Source organism: Macaca mulatta, chromosome 4, assembly GCF_049350105.2.
Source record: "Macaca mulatta isolate MMU2019108-1 chromosome 4, T2T-MMU8v2.0, whole genome shotgun sequence".
Classification (NCBI taxonomy): Eukaryota; Metazoa; Chordata; class Mammalia; order Primates; family Cercopithecidae; genus Macaca; species Macaca mulatta.
This window is the reverse complement of record NC_133409.1, coordinates 126158118-126184979: the sequence shown is the minus strand read 5'-3', so window position 1 is coordinate 126184979 and position 26862 is coordinate 126158118. Positions and strand designations below refer to the sequence as shown.

The following is a 26862-nucleotide window of genomic DNA, read 5'->3' as shown; positions in this document are numbered from 1 at the left end:
ATATCCAGCAAAAAATATCCTTAAAACATGAAGGAGAAAGATGTTCCCAGAAAAACAACAGCCGAGTGATTTCATCAATACCAGACCCATCGTACAAGAAATGCTAAAGGGAATACTTCAAACAGAAAGAAAAGAACATTAATGAGCAATAAATAATCACCCGAAGGTACAAAACTTACTGGTAATAATAAGCACACAGAAAAATGCAGAATATTATACACTGTTACTGTGGTGTGTAAACTACTCTTATCCTAAATAGAAAGACTAAATAATGAACCAATCAAAAATAATAACCATAACAACTTTAAAAGACATAATCAGTACAATAAGATATAAATTGAAATAATAAAACGTTAAAAAGCAGGGTGACAAGGTTAAGGCAAATTTTTATTAGTTTTCTTTTTGCTTGTTTGTTTATGCAAATAGCATTAAGTTGTTATCAGTTTAAAATAATGGGTTATAAGATAGTATCTGTAAGCCTCATAAATACATGCAATGAATACATAAAAAATAAAAAGCAAGAAACTAAGTTATATATACCAGAGAAAATCATCTTCACTAGAGGACAATAGGAATGAAAGAAAGAAGGAAAGGAAGACAAAAATACAACCAGAAAACAAATAACAAAATGGCAGGAGTAGGTCCTTACTTATAAATAATAACATCTAATGTAAATGAACTGAACTCTCCAATCAAAAGACATAGACTGGCTGACTGGATGAACAAACAAGACCCGTTGATCTATTGTTTACAATAAATACACTTCACCTATAAAGACACACATAGACTAAAAATAAAGGGATGGAAAAAGGTACTTCATGCCAATAGAAACCAAAAAAAGAACAACAGTAGCTATAATTATATCAGACACAATGGATTTCAAGACAAAAACTATGAGAAGAGAAAGGGTCACTATACAATGATAAAGGGGTTAATTCAGCGGAGGATATAACAATTTTAAATGCACCTAACACCCGAGCATCCAGATATATAAAGGAAATATTATTAGAGCTAAAGAGAGTGATAGACCCCAATACAATAATAGCTGTAGACTTCATCATTCCATTTTCAGCATTGGACAGATTTTCCAGATAGAAAATGAACAAAGAAACATTAGACTTAATCTGCACTACATACCAAACAAATCAAATAGATATTGCAGAATACAAATTCTTTTCTTAGCATGTGGATTATTCTCAAAGACAGACCATAGATTAGGTCACAAAAAAGTCTTCAAACATTCCAAAAATGGAATAATATCAAGTATCTTCTCTGACGATAATATAATAAAGCTAGAAATCAATAACGAGGAATTTTGGAAACTATACAAATACATGGAAATTAAACAATATGCTCCTGAATGACCAGTGAGTCAATGAAGAAATTAAGAAGAAAATTGAAAAACTTCTTGAAGCAAGTAACAATGGAAACACAGCATACCAAAATCTATGGGATATGGCAAAAACAGTAGTAAGAGGGAGGTTTATTGCTGTAAGTACCTACATCAAAAAAGAGAAAAACTTCAAATACGCAATCTAACAATTCATCTTAAAGAACTAGAAAAGCAAGGGCAAACCAAACCCAAAATTAGTAGAAGAAAAGAAATAATGAAGATCAGAGCAGAAATCAATGAAATTGAAATTCAAAAACACAAAGATCAGGGCCAGGCGCAGTGGCTCACGCCTGTAATCCTAGCACTTTGGGAGGCCAAGGCGGGTGTATCATGAAGTCAGGAGATTGAGACCATCCTGGCTAACACGGTGAAACCCCATCTCTACTAAAAATACAAAAAATTAGCCGGGCAAGGTGTTGGGTGCCTGTAGTCCCAGCTACTCCAGCTACTCCGGAGGCTGAGGCAGGAGAATGGTGTGAACCAAGGAGGTGGAGCTTGAAGTGAGCTAAGACTACACTACTGCACTCCAGCCCGGGGCGACAGAGCGAGACTGTCACAAAACAAACAAACAAACAAACAAACAAATCCACAAAGATCAATGAAACAAAAAGTTGTTTTTTCTTTTTTTTTTTTGAAAAGACAAACAAAATTGACAAATTTTTAGCCAGTGTAACCAAGAAAGTAAGAAAGGATACCCAAATAAAATACAGTCAGAAAAGAGAAAGGAGACATTACAACTGACACTCAGAAATTCAAAGGATCATTAGTGGCTACTACAAGCAACTATATGCCAATAAATTGGAAAATACACATGAAATGGACAAACTCCTAGATACAAACAACCTACTGAGATTAAAGCAGGAAGAAATCCAAAACCTGAAAAGACCAATAACAAGTAATAAGATCCAAGCTGTCATAAAAGTCTTCCAGTAAAGAAAAGCCTGGGATCTAATGGCTTCGCTGCTGTATTTGACCAAACATTTAAAGAACTAATACCAATCCTACTCAAACTATTCTGAAAAATAGAGGAAGAAGGACTACTTCCAAACTCTTTCTATGAAGCCAGTATTACCCTAACACCAAACCAGACAAAAACATACCACAAAACAAAACTACAGGCCAATATCTCTGATGAATATTGATGCAAAAATCTTCAACAAAATACTAGCAAACCAAATTCAACAATACATTAGAAAGATCATTTATCACAACCAAGTGGGATTCATCGCTGGGATGAAAGAATGGCTAAATGTATGCAAATCAATCAATATGATACATCATATCAACAGAATGAAAGCTAACCATATGATCATTTCAATTGATCCTGACAAAGCATTTGATAAAATTAAATATCTGTTCATGATAAAAACTCTCAAACATGTAGATATAGAAGGAACATACCTCAACATAATAAAGGCCATCTATGACAAACCCACAGCTAATATAATACTGAATAGGGAAAAAAAAATAAAAGCCTTTCCTGTAAGATCTGAAACATGATACTACGTCCCCTGTCACCACTGTTATTCAACATAGTACTGGAAGTCCTAGCTAGAGCATTCAGACAAGAGAAAGTTATAAAGGGCATCCAAATTGGAAAGGGAGAAGTAAAATTATCCTTGTTTGCTGATGATATAATCTTATATTTAGAAAAACCTAGACTCCACCAACAAACTATTAAACTGATAAACAAATTTGGTAAAGTTGCAGGATAAAAGTCAACATACAAAAATCAGTAGCATTTCTATACGCCAATGGTGAACAATCTGGAAAAGAAATTTAAAAAGTAATCCCATTTACAACAGTCACAAATAAAATTAAATATCTAAGAATTAACCAAAGAATTGAAAGATCTCTACAATGAAAATTATAAAACACTAATGAAAGAAATTGAAGAGGACACCAAAAAATAAAAAAATTCATGTTCATGGGTTTGAAGAATCAATATTCTTTAAATGTCCATACTACCAAAGCAATTTACAGATTCAATGCATTTCCTATCAAAATACCAATGACATTCTTCAGAAACATACAAAAACCAATCCTATAATTTATATGGAATCACAAAAGACCCAGAATAGCCAAAGCTATCCTAAGCATAACGAATAAAAGTAGAGGAATTACATTACCTGACATCAAATTATAGTACAGAGCTATATTAACCAAAACAACATGGTACTGGCATACAAACAGATACATAGACTAATGGAACAAAACAGAGAACCCAGAAACGAATGTACACACCTACAGTGGACTCATTTTTGACAAAACTTCTAAGAACATACACTAGGGAAAAGACAGTTTCTTCAAGAAATAGTGCTAGGAACATTGGATGTTCCTATGTAGAATAATGAAACTAGGCCCCTATCTCTTGGCATACACAAAAATCAAATCAAAATTGACTAAAGACTTAAATCTAGGACCTCAAACTATGAAACTACTACAGAAAAACATTGGGGAAAATCTCCAGGACATTGACCTTGGAAAAGATTTCTTGAGCAATACCTTATAAACACAGGTAACCCAAGTAAACATGGACAAATCATGCTGAAAAGCTTCTGCACAGCAAAGTATACAATCAACCAAGTTAAGAGATAATCCACGAAATGGGAGAAAATATTTGCAAACTACCCATCTGATAAGAGATTAGGAACCAGAAAATATAAAAAGTAGAAAAAAAATCCAATAATCTTATCAAAAGATGGGCAAAATATTTGAATACACATTACTCAAAAGAAGAAATACAAATGGCAAATAGGCATATGAAAAGATGTTCGTCATTGATAATCAGATATGTGCAAATCAAAACTAAAATAAAATATCATCTTACTCCAGTTAAAATGGCTTTTATCCAAAAGGCAAACAATAACAAATGCTGGTGGGGAGGATGTGAAGAAAAGGGAACCCTTGTACACTGTTGGTGGGAATATAAATTAGTACAACTACTATGAAGGACAGTTTGAAGATTCCTCAAAAAACCTGAAAATGGGTTGGGCGCAGTGGCTCACGCCTGTAATCCCAGCACTTCAGGAGGCCAAGGAGGGTGGATCTCCTGAGGTCAGGAGTTCAAGACCAGCCTTGCCAACATGACGAGAGCCTGTCTCGACTAAAAATACAAAAATTAGTCAGGCATGGTGGCGGGTGCCTGTAATCCCAGCTACTTGGGAGGCTGAGGCAGGAGAATTGCTTGAACCCAGTAGGCAGAGGTTGCAGTGAGCCGAGATCATGCCATTGCACTGCAGCCTGGGCAACAAGAGCGAAACTCTATGTCAATTAAAAAAAAAAAAAAAAACCTAAAAATGGAGCTACCACATGATCCAGCAATCCCACTGCTGGGTGTGTACCCAAAAGAAGAAAGGAAATCAGCATATCAAAGGGATATCTGCACTTCTATGTTCCTTGCAGCACTTACAATGGCTAAGATTTGGAAGTCACCTAAGTAACCATCAACAGATGAATGGATAAAGAAAATGTGGCACATATACACAATGGAGTACCATTCAGCCATAAAAATCAATTAGATCCAGTCATTTGCAACAACATGGATCAAACTGGAGATCATTATGTTAAGTGAAATAAGCCAGAAACAGAAAGACAAACATCACATATTCTCATGTATTTGTGGGAACTAATAATCAAAACAATTGAACTCATGGCATAGAGGGTAGAAGGATGGTTACCAGATGCTGGGAAGGGTAGCCATCAAACAATGAAAAGACATGGGGGAACTTTAAATGCATATTATTAAGAGCAAGAAACCAATCTGAAAAGGTCACATAATGTATGATTCCAACTATATGATATCCTGAAAAAGGAAAAACTCTGGAGAGAGTAAAAAGATCAATGGTTGTGAGTGGTTAAAGAGAAGAAAGGATCAAAAGGTGGAGCTCACAGGATTTTTAGAGGAGCGAAACTATTCTCTATGATACTACAATGTTATTTTTGTCAAATATATGTATTTGTCAAGTGTACAATACCAAGAGTTAACTCTAACATAAACTATGAACCTTGGGTAATAGTGATGTGTCAATTGTAACAAACGTACTACTCTGGTGGAGATGTTGAACATGGGAGAGCCTGCACAGGGTTGGGAAGTGGCAGGGGGTGTGTGGGAATACACTGCACTTTCCATTCAATTTTGCTATAAACCTAAAACTGTTTTTATAAATAAAGTAATTTAAACAAAAAAAGTAAATAGCTTTTTTTTTTCAATTCGTGAATGATTTCTATAAAAAAATTACAAACAGACAAGACAGAAAAACTTCATTGTTTTTAGGAGACCCACACTATCAAAACAGGAGACATAACCAAGCTCAAATATGAAGGGTGGTATGAACCTATAAGGAAGGCAAATATCAAGAGTGAACTGAACTCAAAATGTTGAACATAGTGATATATCCCTACAGTAAAATACTATTAGCATTAAAAAGGAATGAAGTACTACCAATACAAGCCAAAACATAGATGACCCACAAAAATGTCATGGTAATTGAAAGAACAAAAGATCATATATTACATGTTTCCGTTTATATGAAATGTCCAGAATACACAAATCTGCAGAGACCGAAAACAGAGTAATGGTTGTCAAGGGTTTAATGTACGGGATAGTAGCTTGGTGAGAAATGGGGAGTGACCACTATACTACATGGGCATGGTGTTTCTTTTTAGGATAATGAAAATGTTCTAAAAGTGGACTCTAATGAGGTTTCATAACTCTGTAAATACACAAAAACTCTTGAATTTTACACATTAAATGGGTGAATTTTATGGTATTCAATTATATATCAATATAGATGCTAGAAAACAGTGACCTGATGTTTACATTTGCAGGTACATGAATGCACATACTACTCAGATTAAGACTAAAAAGCAATCTTAAAGCTATGTTCAAATCAGGAAATGAATAAAAGAACTAATTCCTTATTCGACACTTATTCTTTGCCAGGAACTGTGCTGGGTGCTTTGTCTTACTCAAGTCCCTTTCATACCATTCTAGATAGGTAACATTTACTCTATTTTTGAAATAGAAACTGTCAAAATATTTGCCAGAAAACATACAACTAGTTAGAGAAAGTCACTGCAAGCTGGAAATCCAACTCCATTCTATTCTCTAAGCTCTCCTGTCTCCCAAAAAGAACAGTCCCATTTCTTGAGGCATATGAATTTATGCTAGCAGAGGACAAAAATTAATTAAAATGAATGCTTAGGTTGTAGGCAAAGAAAAAAAATCCATATTCTCTCACATAGTCTAGATTATAAACCCTGTAAGAGGAGATGCCATGATGGCTTTATTCTCCTCTATATGTCTAGCTTCTAATAAATATCAATAAAATCTGTTCAATTAAATAAGTGAGAAAATACAAAACCACTGAAGCATAATTAACAAGAAGGGACCAAGGACTTTAAAATGGGTTCCCATATTTTACAGTCAGGTTACTACTGTCCTAGGAAGTGTTGTTTCAAAGTATACTCTGAAGAATCATGGATATTTGAAAACCCTTCATAGAACTTGAAGCAAATAAATGAATAATTTTTCCTTTGGAAAACACCCACAGACCAAGAAAATTTGGACTGAATTTCTGAGCAACTCTGGGATTCAAAGAACTGACCATTAGAAAACAAGATAACATCCCTATGTCCAATGCTTGACCAAATGGCCTCTTCAGCTCTGATGGCTTATACAAATCTTCTCCTTAGGTATCCTAATCAGCTAAATCCTAACTGTAAGAATATGATGGTGCTAACAGACCACCCCAAGAGCATGTCCCTTTGAGTTTTTTCCTAGATAGTGAATTATTGACACTTTGCAGTTCTCCACTTACTCTAATGCTTTCATGCCCATACCACACAACTGATAAAGAAGCCAGAGTTAAGAAGACAGTTTCCCAGCCCACTGAAACCTTAATCTTTGGGAGACAGAGCCAAGAACCTCTGCTTCTAATCTGCCAAATGAACCAATCTGAAGGGCTTATCGAAGAAGCTCAACCTTGTAATATCCTATGATTTCACTTCTGACACTTAAGAGTCCACAATAAAGTCAAAAGAAATTCAGTATCATTTTTAAATTACATGTAAAAACCCTTTTAGCTCATGAATTTTATCCCAATGCCACATATTAAAAAATTTTAATATTGGTACATTTTTTCTTATGTTTCCTCACAAGATACAAAAATCTTTTTGTTTCGTCCTTTGTTTTTTGTAAATACCTTGAAACCGGGACTACCCATTAATCCATCCTTTCCATGTCTTCCTGGTTCTCCCTAAAAAATAAATACATGTGCTTTAATGTACTTTTGCACTAATTTTTCTCTTTAAAGACAGATACTATAAGATAGTTTTTATTTAAAGCAAAATACTAAGAGCTTTTTTCTATCAAACTCACAGCAGGTCCAGGGAGGCCAGGGAAGCCAGCATTCCCCTTTTCACCTTTTGCACCCTGTATCGAAAACAAACACTTAAAACACAATCTTTACAATAATGTTTTCAAGTTCTAACCAAAACTTAAACAGAAAAGCTACTAAGTTAACAACATTATGTAGTAAAAATTCATGGGACTACAACTCATGTTGACTCTGCAAAGTACTATTTTACCAAACCAGTGGATACAATATCAAGACATTAAAAATGTTGATAGATGCACAATTATCATTACAAGCATCTAAACATAGAAATAACATCTTGGCAAAATTAAAAAGCAATGGGTATTTTAAATATTCTTCCCTCAGTGTGAGGAACTAGAAAGGCCCATAACATCAAATTTCAGTGGACATGTTTTTTTTGTTTGTTTTTGTTTTTTTGAGACGGGGTCGCGTTCTGTCACCCAGGTTGGAGTGCAGTGGTGCAATCTCGGCTCACTGCAACCTCCACCTCCTGGGTCCATGCCATTCTCCTGCCTCAGCCTCCCAAGTAGCTGGGACTGCAGGCACCCGCCACCATGCCTGGCTAATTTTTTTGTATTTTTAGTAGAGACGGGGTTTCACCGTGTTAGTCATGATGGTCTCGATCTCCCAACCTCATGATCTGCCCGTCTTGGCCTCCCAAAGTGCTGGGATTACAGGCGTGAGCCACCGTGCCCAGCCTTCAGTGGACACATTTTTAAGCAACTACTACTGCTCCCTAAGGAATGTCTCACTGTAAATCTTTTTTTTTTTTTTTTTTTTTTTTTTTTTTTTTATGAGACAGAGTCTTGTTCTGTCACCCAGGCTGGAGTGCAGTCGTGCGATCTCAGCTCACTGCAACCTCCGCCTCCCGGGTTCAAGTGATTCTCCCGCCTCAGCCTCCTGAGCAGCCGGGATTACAGGCGCCCGCCACTATGCCCAGTTACTTTTTGTATTTTTAGTAGAGACGGGGTTTCACCATGTTGGCCAGGCTGGTCTCGAACTGCTGACTTCATGATCCACCCACCTCAGCCTCCCAAAGTGCTGGGATTACATGCGTGAGCCACCGCGCCCAGCCTGTAAATCTTTTAAAAGCTCAGAATGGTCAACAATACAACATAGTCTTATAGGATACCATACGTAGCAGTCTGCAGTCACCAGTTCTTTTTTTTCCCCCCCATTGTTCTGAATTAATCCCCTAAGAAGGGTGAACAAAGCTAACTGCTCTAACATTGGGCTAGAACTGCAATTCAAGTTTTCTGTTTCCATTACATTAAAAGTTCAGTATGAATACTTTTTGTTGTATGATCTACACTTCCCTTTTTGCCATAAAATCCAGGTGATCCTTTGTCTCCTTTGGCACCCATTTCACCCTAAAAGACAAAATATAAATAGCAAATATTAAAGAAATATCAATATTGTTCTCATAAAGAAAAAATACAGATTATAAGCAACAGAGTTTAATATGCCAAAAGCAAAACAAAATAGAAAAAAAAAATAATTTAAAGTTTGCTTTAAAAAGCCCTCATTTCCAGGCTTTATAAAGAAACTTTTAAAAAATAACATTTAGTGTTATAACAGGGCTTATAGTTTAAGGCTTATATTTAAGAAAACGTGCATACAGTATAAGATCAATTTTTAAATACTATAAAATCATACATTTATAACGAGACTTTAAAGAGAATTTTGTAAAGTTTCGTATAAACTAATATAAATCTTAGCCCATTGTTTACTTTATCTTTAATTATACATGAGCATTTATTTATAACACATTTGTAATATAAAGGTACTTTACATTTGAATTTTTAAAATGGCATTGCTATATTTAAAAGAAACAGATTTCTTCAACCTTTGATCCTGGCATGCCATGAAGCCCAGGAAAACCAGGAAGTCCACGATCACCCTGAAAATAAAACTGAAATTAATTAAAGAAAAACATTCCAGCCTAAACAATATCATCATATATTCTTCAACCTCACCCTTGTCAAAATCCACTTCAAATATATCTGCAAACAGTTAAATTCATATCAGCATTAAATCCTATCTTTATGAAAAATTATCCTCACTTTTCAGGGTTTCATTTATAATCAGAGAAGAAAAGTATTTTGGAGTTAAGAAAATCTCACTAGCAATCCTGACTCCACCCTTAGTTAGCAACCATCTATTCTAAAAAAGTCTTAGGCTTTTACAGGGGAAAGACACATGAATTAATTGAAATGATCTAGACCCAACACACTCAGGAAACAGTTAACCTCTAAGGTCCTATTCAGCTCAGTAATGAAAGACCCTAAACATAAAGTCTCAACACAGACTAGGACTCTGTGGAATTTTTAAAATTGCTTATCTTACTAATTACTCACAGAAGGTATCTGTTCATATGTGTCTATAAACATGAAGGCCCTAAGTTTTCTCCAAAAGAGAAAAGATGAAGAAAAGTCATAACAACTTGATATTTAGTAGATATAGGTTTAGTATGTAGTTCAGCGGGATATGTTGGATGGTATTGCTTTAGTTTCAAAATCTTTATTGTGAAGACACAGTAAATAAAGAACCAATGACTTTCATGGCAAAATTTGGGTCAGATTCACTTTTATCTAGACAAATTAAGATATTACACACAAGCAATTAATTATACTCCTAGCTTGTCTGGCAGACATATTAAAGATTATATCATCTGTGACTGATGTAATTTTTATAAAAGTTATTCATTCACATGATTTAAAGAGTGATATATTTATTCAAGGCTTATAGAACCCTCCAAAGGCAACATTTTTTATTCCAAAGTTCCTCATCTCTTTGAGTTCAAATCACCAAACCATATGGTTATAGCTACATTTTCCGTTTTCTACATTATCTACTGACTTCCCACCATAAACGCAGAGGATTAATCTCTCATAGCATCCAACACCTCCTCCCTATCTCCACTTCTAGCAGACACGAATCCCCTTAACCCTCAATTACAGCTTTGGTTAAATCAGTAGTCAGGGTTTATTTTGTTAAGATTTGCAGATAAGCTATAAATATATTCTCATTCCTTGCCTTTTCTTGCCCAAGTGTTTCTATTTCTTGGAGTCAAATATTGCCATTTTAATCGTTTAGTTTCCTATAAACTTATTGTTATATTGAACTCCAAAATCTTTCCAACTTTCCAACAATCACTTCTGATTGTATTCATCTGCACTGAAAATTTCATTTTATTTAATAAATATCTCCTAGACCTGTCTCATTTCAGTATGAATTTGATGTTCTTTATCTCTGAGTTCATTATCTCGTTTAGGGGAATATACTATCCAATGGCTTCCTGAGAAGGAATACATGGGAGATTACTTTCTGATACTTTAAATCTCTGAAAATGTCCTTATTCTATTCATTTATATAATTGATTATAATTTCAAATTTTTAAATCAGACTTTTGAAGGCTCTGCTTCATTCAGTTCTTGAGTTCAATGTCACTAATGAGATGTGTGAAGCCTTTCTGATTCCTGATCATTTGTATGGAGCCTTTTGTTTCTTGTGTGGTTTTGGGGGCCAGGAGTGGGAGGGTAGGGGTGGTAGGACTGGCGCAGTTTTTTCCCTGAAGAAGCTTGCAGATCTTCCTCTTTTTTCCAGTGTCTTGAAGTATTATACTATTATACACTGGTGTGGTCTATAACCATCCATTATGCTAGGCACTCTATAGGTCTTTTCATCTATAGAGAACTAATGCCCATACACGTGGACATGCCGGACTACACTTCCAAGCTCCATCCCCATCCATACATCACATAAACAGGCTCCTCTCAGCCACCTGTAAGCATAGGGGTAGACATACAATTGTGCTGGAAGGTCTTTAGGAAGACAAAGGCAGGAAAGGGGACAGCAAATCCTGGAAATGGCATTGGGCTAGATTGTTCAGGGACTGCCAGAATCTAAGATCCAGAATATGTTTTTTGTTTGTTTGTTTTTGGTTAAAGTTCAATGGTGTGATGGAATGTGTTCTTCAGGTTCTGAAAACTCCTCACTCAACACTGAGGAACACAGCTGAAGCAGGGTCTAGCAGGGGTTCTGCCTCCCTGAGAGCATCAGCGACAGGGTTTTTTCAAGTCTTCCTCTCACTGTCTTGCATCAGTTTCTTCCAAGACTTTTTGTTTGTTGATCTTTAATGTTCCTGTGATATTTGGTGATTCTTTATTGTCAGCTCATATGGAAGTTGATAGGAGAATCTCTCAGTGGGTAGAGTTCAATTACTCTGAACTTCACTATAATGTGGCCTGGTTGTGCCATTTCATTGGATGCTGTTCTAGATGTCAGAAGATTTCCCATAGAAGGATCTTCTATGTCTCTAGTTTATAGGACTGGCTGACAGCATTCCGGAGGCCAGATAGAGGAAGAGGAGAAGGAGGTTGCCACATGAGTAACTATCGCCAACTCCCATTGTTTTAGTTTTGTTATGTATTGTTTTTCGAGATGGAGTTTTGCTCCTTTGCCCAGGCTGGAGTGAAGTGGCGTGATCTTGGCTCACTGCAACCTCTGCCCACCAGGTTCAAGTGATTCTCCCGCCTCAACCTCCTGAGTAGCTGGGATTACAGGTACCCACCACAATGCCTGGCTAATTTTTGTATTTCTAGTAGAGACAGGGTTTCACCATGTTGGCAAGTCTGGTCTCAAACTGCTGACCTCAGGTGATCTACCTGCCTCAGCCTCCTGAAGTGCTAGGATTACAGGCGTGAGCCACCATGCTCAGCCTACTCCCATTGTTTTAATTTTAGTATAACTCTCCCTCTTCTCCCCAGGCTAGAGACCTTCAGCTTTCTCTTCTCCAGAAAATAAACTTTTGTGTTTCTGCTACAGTGGAAGAGAGATTCACTTAGCTACACAGAGTTGAGGAAGGGATAGTGGGATTTAACTGTTCTTAAATGGACATTCAGTCATGTTTGCATTTTTAACTCTGCTTTCACCTCCATTTTAGAAACATTGATATTATCATTTCCTGAACCTGTGGAGTATCTGTGCATATGTGTACATATGAGTGTGTGTGTATACTGGCAAAAAGGGGAGCCTCTGTTATGTAAATCAGATCACTTCTAATTTTAGGATTCAGCTTCCCAGTATCCTAGAATGCAGATAATATAGTGACTGGTGATATAACCTTGACTTTATAAACGAGAGCAACACTCAGAGAGACTAGAACAACAAGAGGGAAAAACACAAGTCCCCGAATGAGTTTGTAGACAAGCAATTACACGAGAAAAATAAACTTCTTTCTCATTTAAACTACTGCATTTGGTCTATTTGTTATAGATCTTTGCCATCCACCTAACAAATACAAAGAATAACTATGTTTCCAGTCTAAAAGGAACCATATTTTTTAGCTTATACTAAATGCCTTTCTCAAGAATAACAGCTTCCTCTGTCTTGTGTGTGTGTATGTGAGAGAGAGAGAGACAGAAAGACTGAGAGAGAGGTAGGGAGAGAAAAGACTCAATAAAAGCCTATAACACCCTAGAACTAACTATTCCCCAAATTCGACAATTTATGCAAATAGGACAAAAGAAAAAATAAATTTTAGGGGAAGACCAAACAACACAAGAAAACTGGATGTTCTTTCCCCTACCATGTGAACTCCTAATACAAGAACCTAACCCAAAATACCTTTTGAATATATATATATTCAAAGTGTGTGTGTGTGTCATTCAAAGGGGGTGTGTGTGTGTGTATATATATATATGTATAATTTTAAATTATATATTTATAATCTAAGATTTGAAATTAAAATTTCAAATTTTATATGTGTATATTATATATATATATATATATTTTCCCTTCTGCTTGGAGCAGAAGGAGCAGGCAGAGTTCTGAGAGATAGAAAGAGGACTGAAGTTAAGAGAATAATCTGAGTTGGCTCTTTAGAAAACTCTAAATTGAGATAACCAGTTAAAGGCCGAGCTAGACTAAGATATACTATCAATAAGATGGAATTTAGCTGGGTAATGAATGCTTAATAAAACTACAGGAGAAACAGGTAAGCTGGGATTCCCTATTAAAGCTGAACAAAGTCCAAGCTATGACTTCCATTCTCTGGCTACAGGTTATAAAAGACATAATATCCAAACTTTCCTTTACTAGAGATGGCAAACAGATCTCAGATGAAGTAGGAAGACTAGGAACATCCACTTACGTTGGGACAGAAAAAATAGAAGGTCTGGACAAAGCTACTCTTACATACAGAAGGAAGGTTTTTAAGTATAGTAAAAAGGTATAGTATCCATGTTAACATAAATTAGTGTGAGAGAGAAAGAAATGAGGAGAGAGAGAGCAAGCAGCAGCAAGTTGTCAGCAAAAGTGTTGGGGAATATTGAAACAATATGTACAAAATATGGAACACAAAAAAGTATGGCTCAAACACATTATACTCAATCAAGTTATTTATAAGGTTTAATAGCAATAGATAGCAAAGAAGAGATAAAGTTGGGCCAAAGCCTATCCAGGATGGGCATATAACATAAAAGATAAATGTCTGCCGTGTTGGCCTCTGAGCCACTGGGTCATCTGTTACTATAATGCAGCTTAGCCTAAGTTAATTAGTACAGTTGGAATATTAAAAATAGGGGACTGCCAAAACAACAATATTAAAACGTATATCTGTCATTGGCTTTGGGGACAGGTAGTGACGAATGAAAAACAATTATTGAAGACTGAAAAAATGGTGTCTTATGTAAAATAGTGGTGAAATAATTGATAAAAAAGCCTGGCTTGTAATAACTTGCAAAGGCAAATAATGTATCAAATGAACTTACAGCTAGAGGTAAAGAACTGAGAAAACAGAATGTAAATATATATTATGAATTGACTGTTATTGGCAGTATTTGACAAGGTACTATTTTAAAAAATATATGAGCTCAGAAAATAATTGGCCCGGTTGCAAGTAGTAATTAAAAGAAATAGACCAAGTGTAAAAACACTGGGATTGAGAGACACAATTGTTTTTCTCATCTCTAATGTAATGGGGAATACTTTTAAAAAATAAAAGTCCAGTTAAAACTCAGCCTCTGGGAGGCATGAAATCAAAGATATGGCTATAAATGCTGCCCTTAAAATCTCTGATTCTATTAAGGGGAGGTTCAATAAATTCTGTCAAGCCAGACAGTATGGCTCATGAAAAGTAAACAAAGGGTGTAGTGGATGCCGGATTAATTTAGGTAACCTATTATTAAGTGTAGAGAAGGAGATGTGATTGAAACAAGATTGTGGATGCTGCTATTGGCTGGAATCAAAAGTCAAAAACATAAAATTGCAAATACACACACTCATATACATATACTATATGCTGTTGAGAGAGTTATTATATAATACCAAAGGAACCACCAACCTGAACTAAAAGAGACTCTGCCTGTTTGAGATTTAAAATGAAAACAAAGTTACCCTGTATTTGCACTATTTTTAATAGTGTTTCTGGACTACCAACAAATTTAGACAAATATAGAAATAAGGCTAAAAATAAAAGGAAGAAAAATTATTTTTAAGATTACACCTCTAATGTGTCAATAGATCTTATAACCTAAATGAGCAAAAGAAATGAATTCACTTGGTGCTTTAAAAATATAAAAAATAAATAGCTTTTTATATATAAAATATAGCCAATATAAAAAATATTTTTAAAGGGCTCCATTTATAATAAAAATGAAAAAGAGATAAAAAAAATTTTAGGTTAAAATAAAATTGGGTAATGCTCAGGACTAATACCAAAAAACTCAAGATTGAAGTAAAAAGAAAAATAAGCCATAATCTTGAATAGCAATTGGAGAGATGTCAGTGCTTCTAAAACTAATCCATATGTGCAAAGGAATCCTAATTGAAATGTGAATAGCAATTTCTAAAAAACTGAAGGAAAGATGCTGAGCTTTATCTGGAAAAATAAGTATTCAAAAATAGCCAGGAAAATTTTGATTATAAAGAATAATGAGGAAGGATTAGCCCTGCCAATATTAAGTCAGATCATGAAGTGACAATAATTAAAACAATTCTGCAGTGGAGAAGATGTAGACAGGTCAATGGAATAGAGTGAAAAGCCAAAACACCAGGCCCAAATGAAAATGGAAATTTAATGGAAATAAATGTAGAAAAAAGTGGTATTCCATGAATACTATGGCAACTGGCTATCTATTTAGGAAAATGATTTTATAAAATAAGCGTGCTGATATGGTTTTGGCTGTGTCCCCACCCAAATCTCATCTTGAATTGTACCTCCCACAATTCCCACTTGTCGTGGGAGGAACCCAGTGGGAGGTAATTGAATCATGGGGGCGCATCTTTCTTGTGCTGCTTTCATAATAGTGAATGTCTCACTAGATCTGATGGTTTTAAAACTGAGAGTTTCCCTCTACAAGCTGTCTCTTTGCCTGCTGCCATCCATGTAAGACTTGACTTGCTCCTCCTTGCCCCCCACCATGATTGTGAGGCCTCCCCAGCCACATTAAACTGTAAGTCCATTAAACCTCTTTCTTTTGTAAATTTCCCAGTCTCAGTTATGTCTTTACCAGCAGTGTGAAAATGAACTAATCCATTAATTGGTACCAGTAGAGTGGGGTGCTGCTGAAAAGATACCCAAAAATATGGAAGCAACTTTGGAACTGGGTAACCAGCAGAGGTTGGAACAGTTTGGAAGACTCAGAATAACACAGGAAAATGTGAGAAAGTTTTGAACTCCCTAGAGACTTGTTGAATGGCTTTGACCAAAATGCTGACAATGACATAAGACAATGAAACCCAGGTTCAGGTGATCTCAGATGGAGACGAGAAACTTGTTGGGAACTGGAGTAAAAGCAACTCTTGTTATGTTTTAGCAAAGAGGCTGGTGGCATTTTTCCCCTGCCCTAAAAATTCGTGGAATTTTGAATTTGAGAGAGATTATTTAGGGTATCTGGCGGAAGAAATTTCTAAGGAGCTAGGCATTCAAGAGGTAACTTGGGTGCTGTTAAAGGTATTCAGTTTTATAAATGAAGTAGAGTATAAAAGTTTGGAAAATTTGCAGCCTGATAATGTGATAGAAAGAAAATCTCATTTTCTGAGGAGAAATTTAAGCTGGCTGCAGGAATTTGCATAAGTAACAAGCAGCTGAATGTTAATCTCCAGGAAAATGGCAAAAATGTCTTCAGGTCATGTCGGAGGTCTTCATGGCAGCCCCTCCCATCACAGGCCTGGAGGCCTATGAGGAAAAAATGGTTTCATGGGCCAGGGTCAGGGCCTCCTTGCTCTGTGTAGCCTAGGGACTTGGTGCCCTGTGTTCCAGCCACTCCAGCCATGGCTAAAAGGGACCAAGGTACAGCATAAGCCATTGCTTCAGAAGGTGCAGGCTCCAAGCCTTGGCAGCTTCCACGTGGTGTTGACACTGCAGATGCACAGAAGTCAAGAATTGAGGTTTGGGAACCTCCACCTAGACTTCAGAGGATGTATGGAAATGCCTGAATGCCCATGCAGAAGTTTGCTGCAGGGGCAGGGTCCTGATGGAAAACCTCTGCTTGGGCAGTGAGGAAGAGAAATGTGGGGTTGGAGCCCCCATACAGAGTCCCTACTGGGGCACTGCCTAGTGGAGCTGTGAGAAGAAGGTCACCATCCTCCAAATCCCAGAATGGTATATCTACCGACAGCTTGCACCACACACCTGGAAAAGCCACAGACACTCAACGCCAGCCTGTGAAAGCAATTGGGAGGGAGGCTGTACCCTGCAAAGCTACAGAGGCAGAGCTGCCCGAGACCATGGGAACCCACTTCTTGCATCAGCGTGACCTGGATGTAAGACATGGAGCAAAGGAGAGCATTATTTTGGAGCTTTAAAATATGACTGCGCCACTGGATTTCAGACTTGCATAGGGCCTTTAGCCCCTTCGTTTTGGTCAATTTCTCCCATTTGGAATGGGAGTATTTATCCAATGCCTGTACCCCTATTTTATCTAGGAAGTAACTAACTTGCTTTTGATTTTACTGACTCATAGGTGGAAAGGACTTGCCTTGTCTCAAATGAGACTTTGGACTATGGACTTTTGAGATAATGCTGAAATGAGTTAAGACTTTGGGGTACTGTTGGGAAGGCATGACTGGTTTTGAAATATGAAGACATAAGATTTGGGAGGCAACAGGAGTGGAATGATATGGTTTGGCTATGTCCCCACCCAAATCTCATATTGAATTGTAACTTCCATAATTCCCACTTGTTGTGGGAGGAACCCAGCAGGAGGTAATTGAATCACGGGGGCAGGTCTTTCTTGTGCTGTTCTCGTGATAGTGAATAAGTCTCACGAGATCTGATCATTTAAAAAACAAGAGTTTCCCTGCATAAACTCTTTCTCTTTGCCTGCTGCCACCCATGTAAGATGTGACTCGCTCCTCCTTTCCTTCCACCATGACTATGAGGCCTCCCCAGTCACATGGAACTTTAAGTCCATTAAACCTCTTTCTTTTGTAAATTGCCCAGTCTCAGGTACGTCTTTATTAGCAGTGTGGAAACAGACTAATACAAATGCTCATCTGACTTTACTCCAAAAACCAAAAATTACATGGTTAAAAATAAAATAATAAAATTACAAAAATAAAATCATCGGTAATTATAATCAACATGCTAGAATGTGCAATCTTTCTATTTATATACAAAGATAGGAGAAAAAAAGAAGAAAAAACTACTTTACATGAAAATGAAAATTTTCTCTATGGTTAAAATTTCAAAAACCAAGTCAAAACACATAATACAACCCAGAAAAAATATTTTCACACACACAAACAACAACTTACGAAATGCATATAAAAATCAATTTTTAAAAGGATCACAGCCCAGTAGAAAAATAAAAGATATGAGAAAATCAGCAAATTACAGAGAAGTAACACAATGCCCCCAAAGTGCAGGTCAAGATATCTTACCCAACTCACTAATAAAGCAATGAAAATCAAGCCAGTATCATCTCTAAATTATACTGGTGAAAAATAAAATTAAAAAAAAAAAGCACGGCTGATAAGAATGTGAGGAAGGATATTTTCACACACTTGTTGAAAGAGAATCAACTTTCTGGGAACTCAATAAGCAATTTAAATCAAAGTTTAACTATGAAATTAACACTTTGATCCAATAATCAATTTCACTTCTGAGAATTTTTCCTGTTGATAAACTCATGAAAAACTACTGAGAAATATATTCAGAGATGTTTCTTACAGTCTTATTGGTAATACCAAAATAATAAAAATAAATAAAGAACAAAGGCAATCTTTCTTAGAGATTTCTTAAATTTTATAAAAACAGTCCCTACATTGTATAGCTAAGATTAACCTTTTCTTTACACTTTCTCTCATGAAGTCTTTCCAGTTTTTAACTTTCCTTTAAACTTCTAGAGAATTTTATTTGACTTTCTTCTTTGGCACTTAACATTAACCATCTTGAAATACAGTTACTTTATGTTATATCCTTTACCAGACTCCAACGTCTTTGAGGAAACAATTCATCCATAACTCATTCCTGTTTTTTTCTTGGTACAACTACTATTTACCAATATCCAGATTCCTCTCCACTGTCTGGCATATGGGAAGTCATACTTACCTAATCTGTTAAAATCCATGTGGTTTGCACAATTTGCTCTAGTTAATTAAACATGAATGGTAGTGATTTAAAAGCCAACGTTTGATTCTCTCTACACCTGCCACCATTAATTAGTCATGATCTAGATGGTGAAATTTATATTAATCTGAGTCTCCCTGTGAAGACATGGGAAGCTCCTCACTGCTGCTGATAAATATGTAGTTTGATGAGCAATAAATCTCTGATGCTTTAAGCTGCAAGCATTTGGGGTTTGATTGTTATTGTAGCATAAGCTACTGTAGCCTACCTATTGTCTTGCTTGTGATTAATAATAATTTGCTGAATATACAGAATGTTTTCATTTCCCAAAACACAGTCAACACTCCTGATTGCTCAAAGAAAATTTCAATAAAACAAATATTTGGGGTAGTCACACTTTTGGTCCTATCAGAGTTTACAAGTGATTAAACTCAAAGAGAATCCAAGATAGTAAGAAAATTCCACTTCCCAGAGGCTGCTTTCCAAACTTTTCATGCCTAATATAACTTTGATGAGCCTGTCTATCTTTTGAGTCAATCTAGAGTCATAGTCTTCAGTCAGGTTAAGATTATTTTGGGGGCCAGCAAAAGAACATGAGAACTACTATTTTTTAAATTCATTTAAAAAAGTCTTTGTGTGTGTGTGTTTCAAATTCACAGAATACTTTGCTCAGTAGCACAGATAAATAATTTTTATATATGAGGCTACATGTCTAAAAGTCTTTTACTGCAATACATTTTGCAATTTAAAGGTTTGATGACCTATGATATAAAATGAACTATCCCTCTTCCCTAGAGAGAAATGTAGACCATGAACACTCTCATGGCCCAGTCAGCATGACTGTGGGTACTCATCCATCTGCTCCCTCCCCTGCCTATCTTCTTGGCTCCTGACAGGCATTCGGGGATTCTTCTCACAGTGCAGGCAGTAGACTAAAAGAGGCACAAGTCACACAGTGAAAAACTACTCTGGCCAAAGCAGAAAAATACAGGAAAAAGAAAGCCAGATTGGGATCAAGGTATTTTATTTCAACCCCCTTGATTGTTGAGTAACTTTACACAAATGACTTAAGCTCTTCATTTTTCAGTTCTCCAAAATGTAAAATAAGGATAATTTACTTCACAATTAATATAAAACGAGCACAATATGACTTACTGTACTAACCCCACAGGACTTTTTATGAGGATTTAATGTGAAGGGGAATGCATATGGACAAAATTGATGCAAAACATATCCAGGAATAAAATAGAAAAAGGTACACACCACAGTAAAAACCCTGCAAGCACCCAATACACAAAGTTTTGTACAGATCTGCTGCTTCTTTTCCACTCAGGAAAAATAAAAGCAAAAACAACAACAACAAAAACACAAATCCTAAGTCTTACATAAGCTCAGGCAATAATGACTTATGGGAAACTATTTTACTCTACTAAAATAATTCCTCTCTTTAACACAGTGATGGGGATTCCATTTGGGGTTGGGATTACCATTGAACTACTCATGCCTACAAAAGAAATAGATTTCCGAACTTCTACTACTGAGTCTCTGCAGTAGTTTCTCAATGACCATACAACAGAAGATATCTAAAGAGAAGATAAAAATCGAGTTTAGAACCAACAAAATATAAAGCATTCTATAAAAGTTCCATAAAAGTTTTAAATTTCCTTAATAATACCAGTAGAAAAAAGAGAAAAAAGGACAGAAGAGGAATAACAGCCAATAAATAAGGCAAGACATGGAATTAATGGTTATCCATAATAAACTAAGATGTTAAATCCATTATATAGCTTTAAAAGAAAAAAGGTTGAAAGATCAGGAGATAATCAAGATTGCAAAAACAGTCACAGAATTAGTTAAAACCTGAGCACACATAAGTCAGCACCATGTGTACAGGAAGGACACTCAACAACGCCTAATATCAGAGAATACTTAGGGAGGGCAGAGCTACTGCTGCTTGGGGAGAAAATCCTCTGATGAAAGGATTTTTTTTAAAAGGAAATTGCAGTTTTTGCCATTGAAAGTAATGGCAAAAATCGCAATTACTTTTGCACCAACCTAATAGTACCACCACTTCTACAAAAAGTAGAGATACTTGTTTTCTGATTGTAACAACTCCAAGTTTCTCCAAATTCAGATGAAGCCAAATATTTTTTAGAAAAGAGATCGTGCATATGTGTATGTCTGTATTTAATATTCTTATTATTTACTATAGTAATTAATCATATCAATAATCATTACTGTAATTATAAAATATATGCATATATATTTTATATATACATTTATACCCATATATGTTTATACTTCTTAATATTACAATAATAAAATCTCTTAATGAGGAAGGGGAAGAGGACAGGGCTGAATCCTGGAGGCACCCAACATTTACAGAATATGTGGAAGAGGAAGAGAAAGAGCCAATGAGAAAACATGAAAAGGTAACTAGTGACGGCAAGGAAAAATCTAGGAGCATATAGTATCCCAGAAGCCAAGAGAAGAAATTGTCCCAAGGAAGGAAGGAATAGTCAACAATGTCAAATGCTATGGAGACATACAACAAGACAAGAAGAAATAATTGAAAAATACTGACTACTGGATTTCAAAGATGGAAGACTGGTGATCTAAATATGCAGCAGAAGGTTGGGATGGAAGTCCTATTAGAGTGGGTCAGAGAGAGAAATGGAAGTGAAAATGTGCAGGGAATAAAGGCAAACCTTTTGGAGCACTTGTACTACAATGAGAAACAGGGAAATGGCCTGGTAGCTAAAGGAAGCTGTGTGGTAGAGGAAGTGGGGGAGGTTTGGGTGTTTTCAAATGGATCATCCTTTAGGCTATGGGGAAAATTTAACTAGAAAAGAAAATGACTAATGACACAGAAGAGAAGGGCTAGTTAATAACACAGAGCAATGGAGAAAGATGGGATCCAGAGTGCAAAAGGAGGCCTGTGGATTCCACATGGACACTTCACCCACAATAAGAGAAGGAAAGGCAGAATATAGGTATATATATATGGGTAGGAGGGTAGACATAGTGGGAAGACATTTAGGGAATTTCTGTCTGATTGTTTCAGATGCAGCACTTCAACAGAGAGAGGGAGGATAAAGGATAACTCAAAGATATTTCCAAAAATTTTGCCTTAATTAATCAGCAGAATGGCAACCCTAATAACAAATCATGATCATCATCACTATCATCACCAATTTATAGCAGTTAATTTAGGCCAACCACATGCATGCCCTCATTTAATATTTACAAAAAGCCTATGCAGTAAGTAATACTATGACTTCCACTTTCTAGATGAAAACCAGATTTAAAGAGATTAAGAAGTGTGACTTGGGAGGCAAGCAGTCTGAATTCAGAACTAAGTCTATAATCTATGGTCTGTAACTGATTTAAGCCCCCAAATCTCATACACATGCACATGTGCACACGTGCACACGTGCACGCACACACACACACATGTTTGGGCATGGTGTTATCAGAAAATCATACGTGTAGACTCTCCCTGTTTTGGTAATTTTTGTTTGTTTGGTCTTCAGGAACACTGAAAGAAGTAACACCACTAACATACTAAGTTTTAACTTGTTATCTCTAACATTTTTGAGCTTTTTGACCCGTGTTCTCTCAAAATGCATATTGGAGTTCCTCGGTTATGACTGACTCTATAACAGAAATCACTGTAAAACCACTTAGTTTTTTGATGTTGGAGGCCCAGAAGTAAGGAACTTTATTCAGGTAGGGAAATCTTACCCATCATATGAGGCTCCAGTCTGGATGCTGAGGACAATGGGAAAGTGAGGCTTTGAAGGGACCACTTAAAAGTTGAATGTACTAACAAAGAAAATCCATAGTTTTTCCAGTAATACCCTAGATACAATTATGATATTTTATTTCTTAAGCCCAGAAAAGTCAAGTAATGAGTTTGTACAGAGCCTGGATAGGTTAAAAAATAAATTACTCATACTTCCTACATCTGTAAACTTGAATTTGCCATAGAAAAGTTTCATACTCAATTTGAAAATTCACAAATACATATCAATTAACCAGCATAGCCTAATGTGAGTTTTAACAAAAAATAGTTCTCCATTCAATTTAAATATATTAGTTTTTTAATATTGAGGAAGTATTGTAAAGCATTTAAAGTATTTTTTAGATTTCAAAGAATAGCTTTAAAGCATGTAATAAAATGAGTCACCAGCTGAAGACTATTTGCTGAGTAAGTATTCCTTTTGATTTTGTAAATTCAGGAAAAAACATCCTGCAAAATCTGTATATATTCTATTGTGTGATATGTGAAGAACAAATGTTAAAGTCAGCAAGAAAGCACATCTAATTTCAATTATCTTAAGTGGAAATTCCTACTGTAGGAGTCTTCGGAGAAAATCCACAAAATGGAAATTATTCTGGGAAAATCTCCTAATGGGGAACAGTATTGTGTGGAACAATCTTCCAAAGGCCACTGTGTGATGCCCAGAAAATTATCCTGCACTGCCACAAGTCAAAGTCACCTCAGGGATATGTTTTTTAACCCTTCATTTCCAAAAATCAAGGAACCATGTTATAAAGGAATAATCAAGGGAAAACCTTCAACTAACTTACTAAATTATTTTAGCTCTGGGCAAAAAACTCTCGGAAGCCACATGGAATGTGAGGTGGAAACTTGGAAGGTAGCACGTGGTGATTTTAGACCCACAATGACTATATCAAATCAGAGTTTAACCCCAACAGTTAACTTCAGAAAACAGTCAACTCTGAATAAAATCCATGACTGGTCTGAAAACAGAGATCTTGCATAAATATATGTCTTATTTATCTTATCCAGTAGAATGCATGACATTGTAAAATTTACAGACCTATATTTAAAAGATAACACAATGACCCAAAACAATAAAGCAGTTAGCATAAGATGCCACTAGTAGAATTATTGTTATTCTTTTATTTTAAAATAAGGAACATTTATTCCCACAAAAATTTAGTTCAATTATTTTAAGATGTACAAATGAAATCCCCCTTTTTATGTTAAGTGTGTAAAACTCAACTAAAGAATGAAATCAGTATGTTGGAGAGATACCTGCACTCCCATTTTATTGCAGCACTATTCACAGTAGCCTGGACATGGCCTCAACCTAAGTTCTGCCAATGGATGAATGGATAAAAGAAATTGTGGTATTTACACACAATGGAATACTATTCAGCTATAAGAAAAGAAGGAAATCCTGTCATTTTCAACAACATGAATGAACCTGGAAGACATTATTGTTAAGCAAAATAAGTCATGCACAGAAAGACAAATACCATAACATCTCACTTATATGTGGAATCTAAAAAACGTGATCTCATAGAAATAGAAAGTAGAGGGGTAATTACCAGAGGCTGGGGTGGATGGGAGGATGGGAACTAGGAAGACATTGATCAAAGGATACAAAATTGAAGTTTGATATGAGGAATAAGTTCAAGAGAACTTTTGTACAATATGGTGACTATGGTTAATTATTGTGTTATATATTATTTTATTATGATTACTGTATTATTGAAAAATGCTAAGAGAGTGGATGTAGAGTGTTCTCACCACCAAAATGATAACCACTATGTGAAGTTATATATATGTTAATTGGCTAGATTTAGTCATTCCACAATGTATATATACTTTAAAAAAGTGTTGTACATGGAAAATATATACTTTTTTTCTGTCAAATATAAATTAAAACACTCAACTAAAGGGGAAAATAATATATTATTCATTCATTCAAACATATATATTTCATACATTTTTCCCCAAATCAGGCTATTTCTGAGAAGATAGATAACCATGATCCAGTAGACCAGAAGGCAGGTGAGGTGGCTGGCACGTGGTCTCCTTAGAACATGTGTCCCCGCCCTGCCAGTGCAATCAATCTCCCTTCACCTGAAGAAGGTCAGACTGTTTCCTGTGATATTTCCAGAGCATGACTCTATAAGATACGTCCCATGCCTGTGGCCTGGCCTCCTCCCTACTCTTTCTATAGATTCCTCTATCATTTAAAACTGGCAGAGATTGTTTAGTGGCTAAAAGTCTCATAGAGGCCCAGGGCCACTTAGTAGAAAAGAGGATTTTACACTTCTTCTTTGGTATTTATACCAACTATTGCTTCTGCTTTACCTCCTCTAATTCTCCCTATAACTCTGCCTTTACCCATACCATTTTTTCTCTGCCTCTTTTCCAGTAACTAACTGTTCCATCTGCCCTGATGACTGCTCTCACCCATGACTTGCTCATGACCCAATGCCAGCCCAACCTATGCTACATCCCAACTACAACCATGCTAACTGATGAGTAAAACAGAACCACAAAAAGAACCACTTATTTAAGAGAAACCCTGTTCCAGAAACCATACTGTGTAGTTTTCATGTATTATCTCATTTAACCCGCACAATAAACCTATTAAAAATCCCCATTATGTAAATGAAGAAAATAAGATTCAGAGACATTAAGTAACTTGCTCCACATCAAACAGTTTGAAAGGAACAGATCCATCAGACTTGAGATGGTACTTTTAACAGCTATAATTTTATGTAACCAACATAAGCAGCCATGCGCTCATAAAATGGATACAGTCTAGATCACTGTTTCAGATGTGAACACTGTGCACATTATTAACACTTGTGTAAATTCTAACAAAGCAAGAATTTTGCAAGGATGACAGAAATCACTGTAGGTTTTTATCATGGGCAAACGGCAAACTGCCTTCAAAGACTTTGAAAATAAGATTGTACTTTAAGAATTAACCTAACAAATCAGCATGGGGATCTGAGCAAATACAACTGGGCATCTTGGTCATGGACCAGCCACCAGAACCAGTAGGTGCTGACTGGATCCATAGGAAAGTACTAGCATATTTAATCAACATATACTTCATAGGAAGGTTGGCGAATCTCAGAGTTGTAAAGAGTCAATAATAGAAATGTTATCTGTATTCACTGAAGCCTTAAGGATGAAGTCCATTAAGGCTGAGCCAATAGGCCACATGCCACATAGATACTTATTGTGGAGATGGTCCCTTGGGTATTGGGCTATCTGGAGTTAACATAGTAACACATTTCGTTCACATAACTCACTCTTCTAAGAAGGTAACTCCCTGTGGAGCTTAATCAGAGAGAGAACATGGCATAGGGCAATGCCAAGGTCTGTTTCATTTGATAGTAGTCAGTGATAACTTCTTTTATCCAGTGATAAAGCCTTCTCTAAGCTTTATTGGCTAATAGCCACTGACAAACTTCTGAGCCCACAAATCTTAGAATTCACCAAGATGAAGACTACTGAATGGAAACCGTCATAGCTAACATCCTTTATCTTTGAGGGACTAACACCGTTGACTTCATTTTTGTGTGTGTGTTTACCTTGTCACCATCTCGCCCTGGTTCTCCTTTATAACCCGGTAGTCCTCGAGCTCCCTAAATTAACCACAAAATAAAATTTTGTTAATTATTGGTTTTAGTTTACTAAAAATAAAATTTATAAGATGTATATAAGTGGATCACAT

The 26862-nt window shown here is 36.0% G+C and overlaps 1 protein-coding gene across 4 annotated transcripts in view; it reads right to left on the bottom strand.

Moving 5' to 3' along the window:
* The window catches only part of COL21A1 (collagen type XXI alpha 1 chain), a 202163-nt gene that overhangs the window by 58210 nt on the left and 117091 nt on the right, over nt 1-26862 (bottom strand). For 2 of the 4 annotated variants that reach the window (XM_078001279.1, XM_078001276.1), the window contains 5 exons: nt 26720-26773; nt 9620-9673; nt 9092-9143; nt 7776-7831; nt 7600-7653 (listed from right to left, as the gene is read on the bottom strand). In XM_078001279.1, the coding sequence (XP_077857405.1) occupies nt 7600-7653; nt 7776-7831; nt 9092-9143; nt 9620-9673; nt 26720-26773 (270 nt within the window). Of the gene's footprint in view, nt 1-7599; nt 7654-7775; nt 7832-9091; nt 9144-9619; nt 9674-26719; nt 26774-26862 lie in introns of those variants that run through there. The other 2 variants (XM_028847466.2, XM_078001278.1) reach the window with 2 other exon arrangements.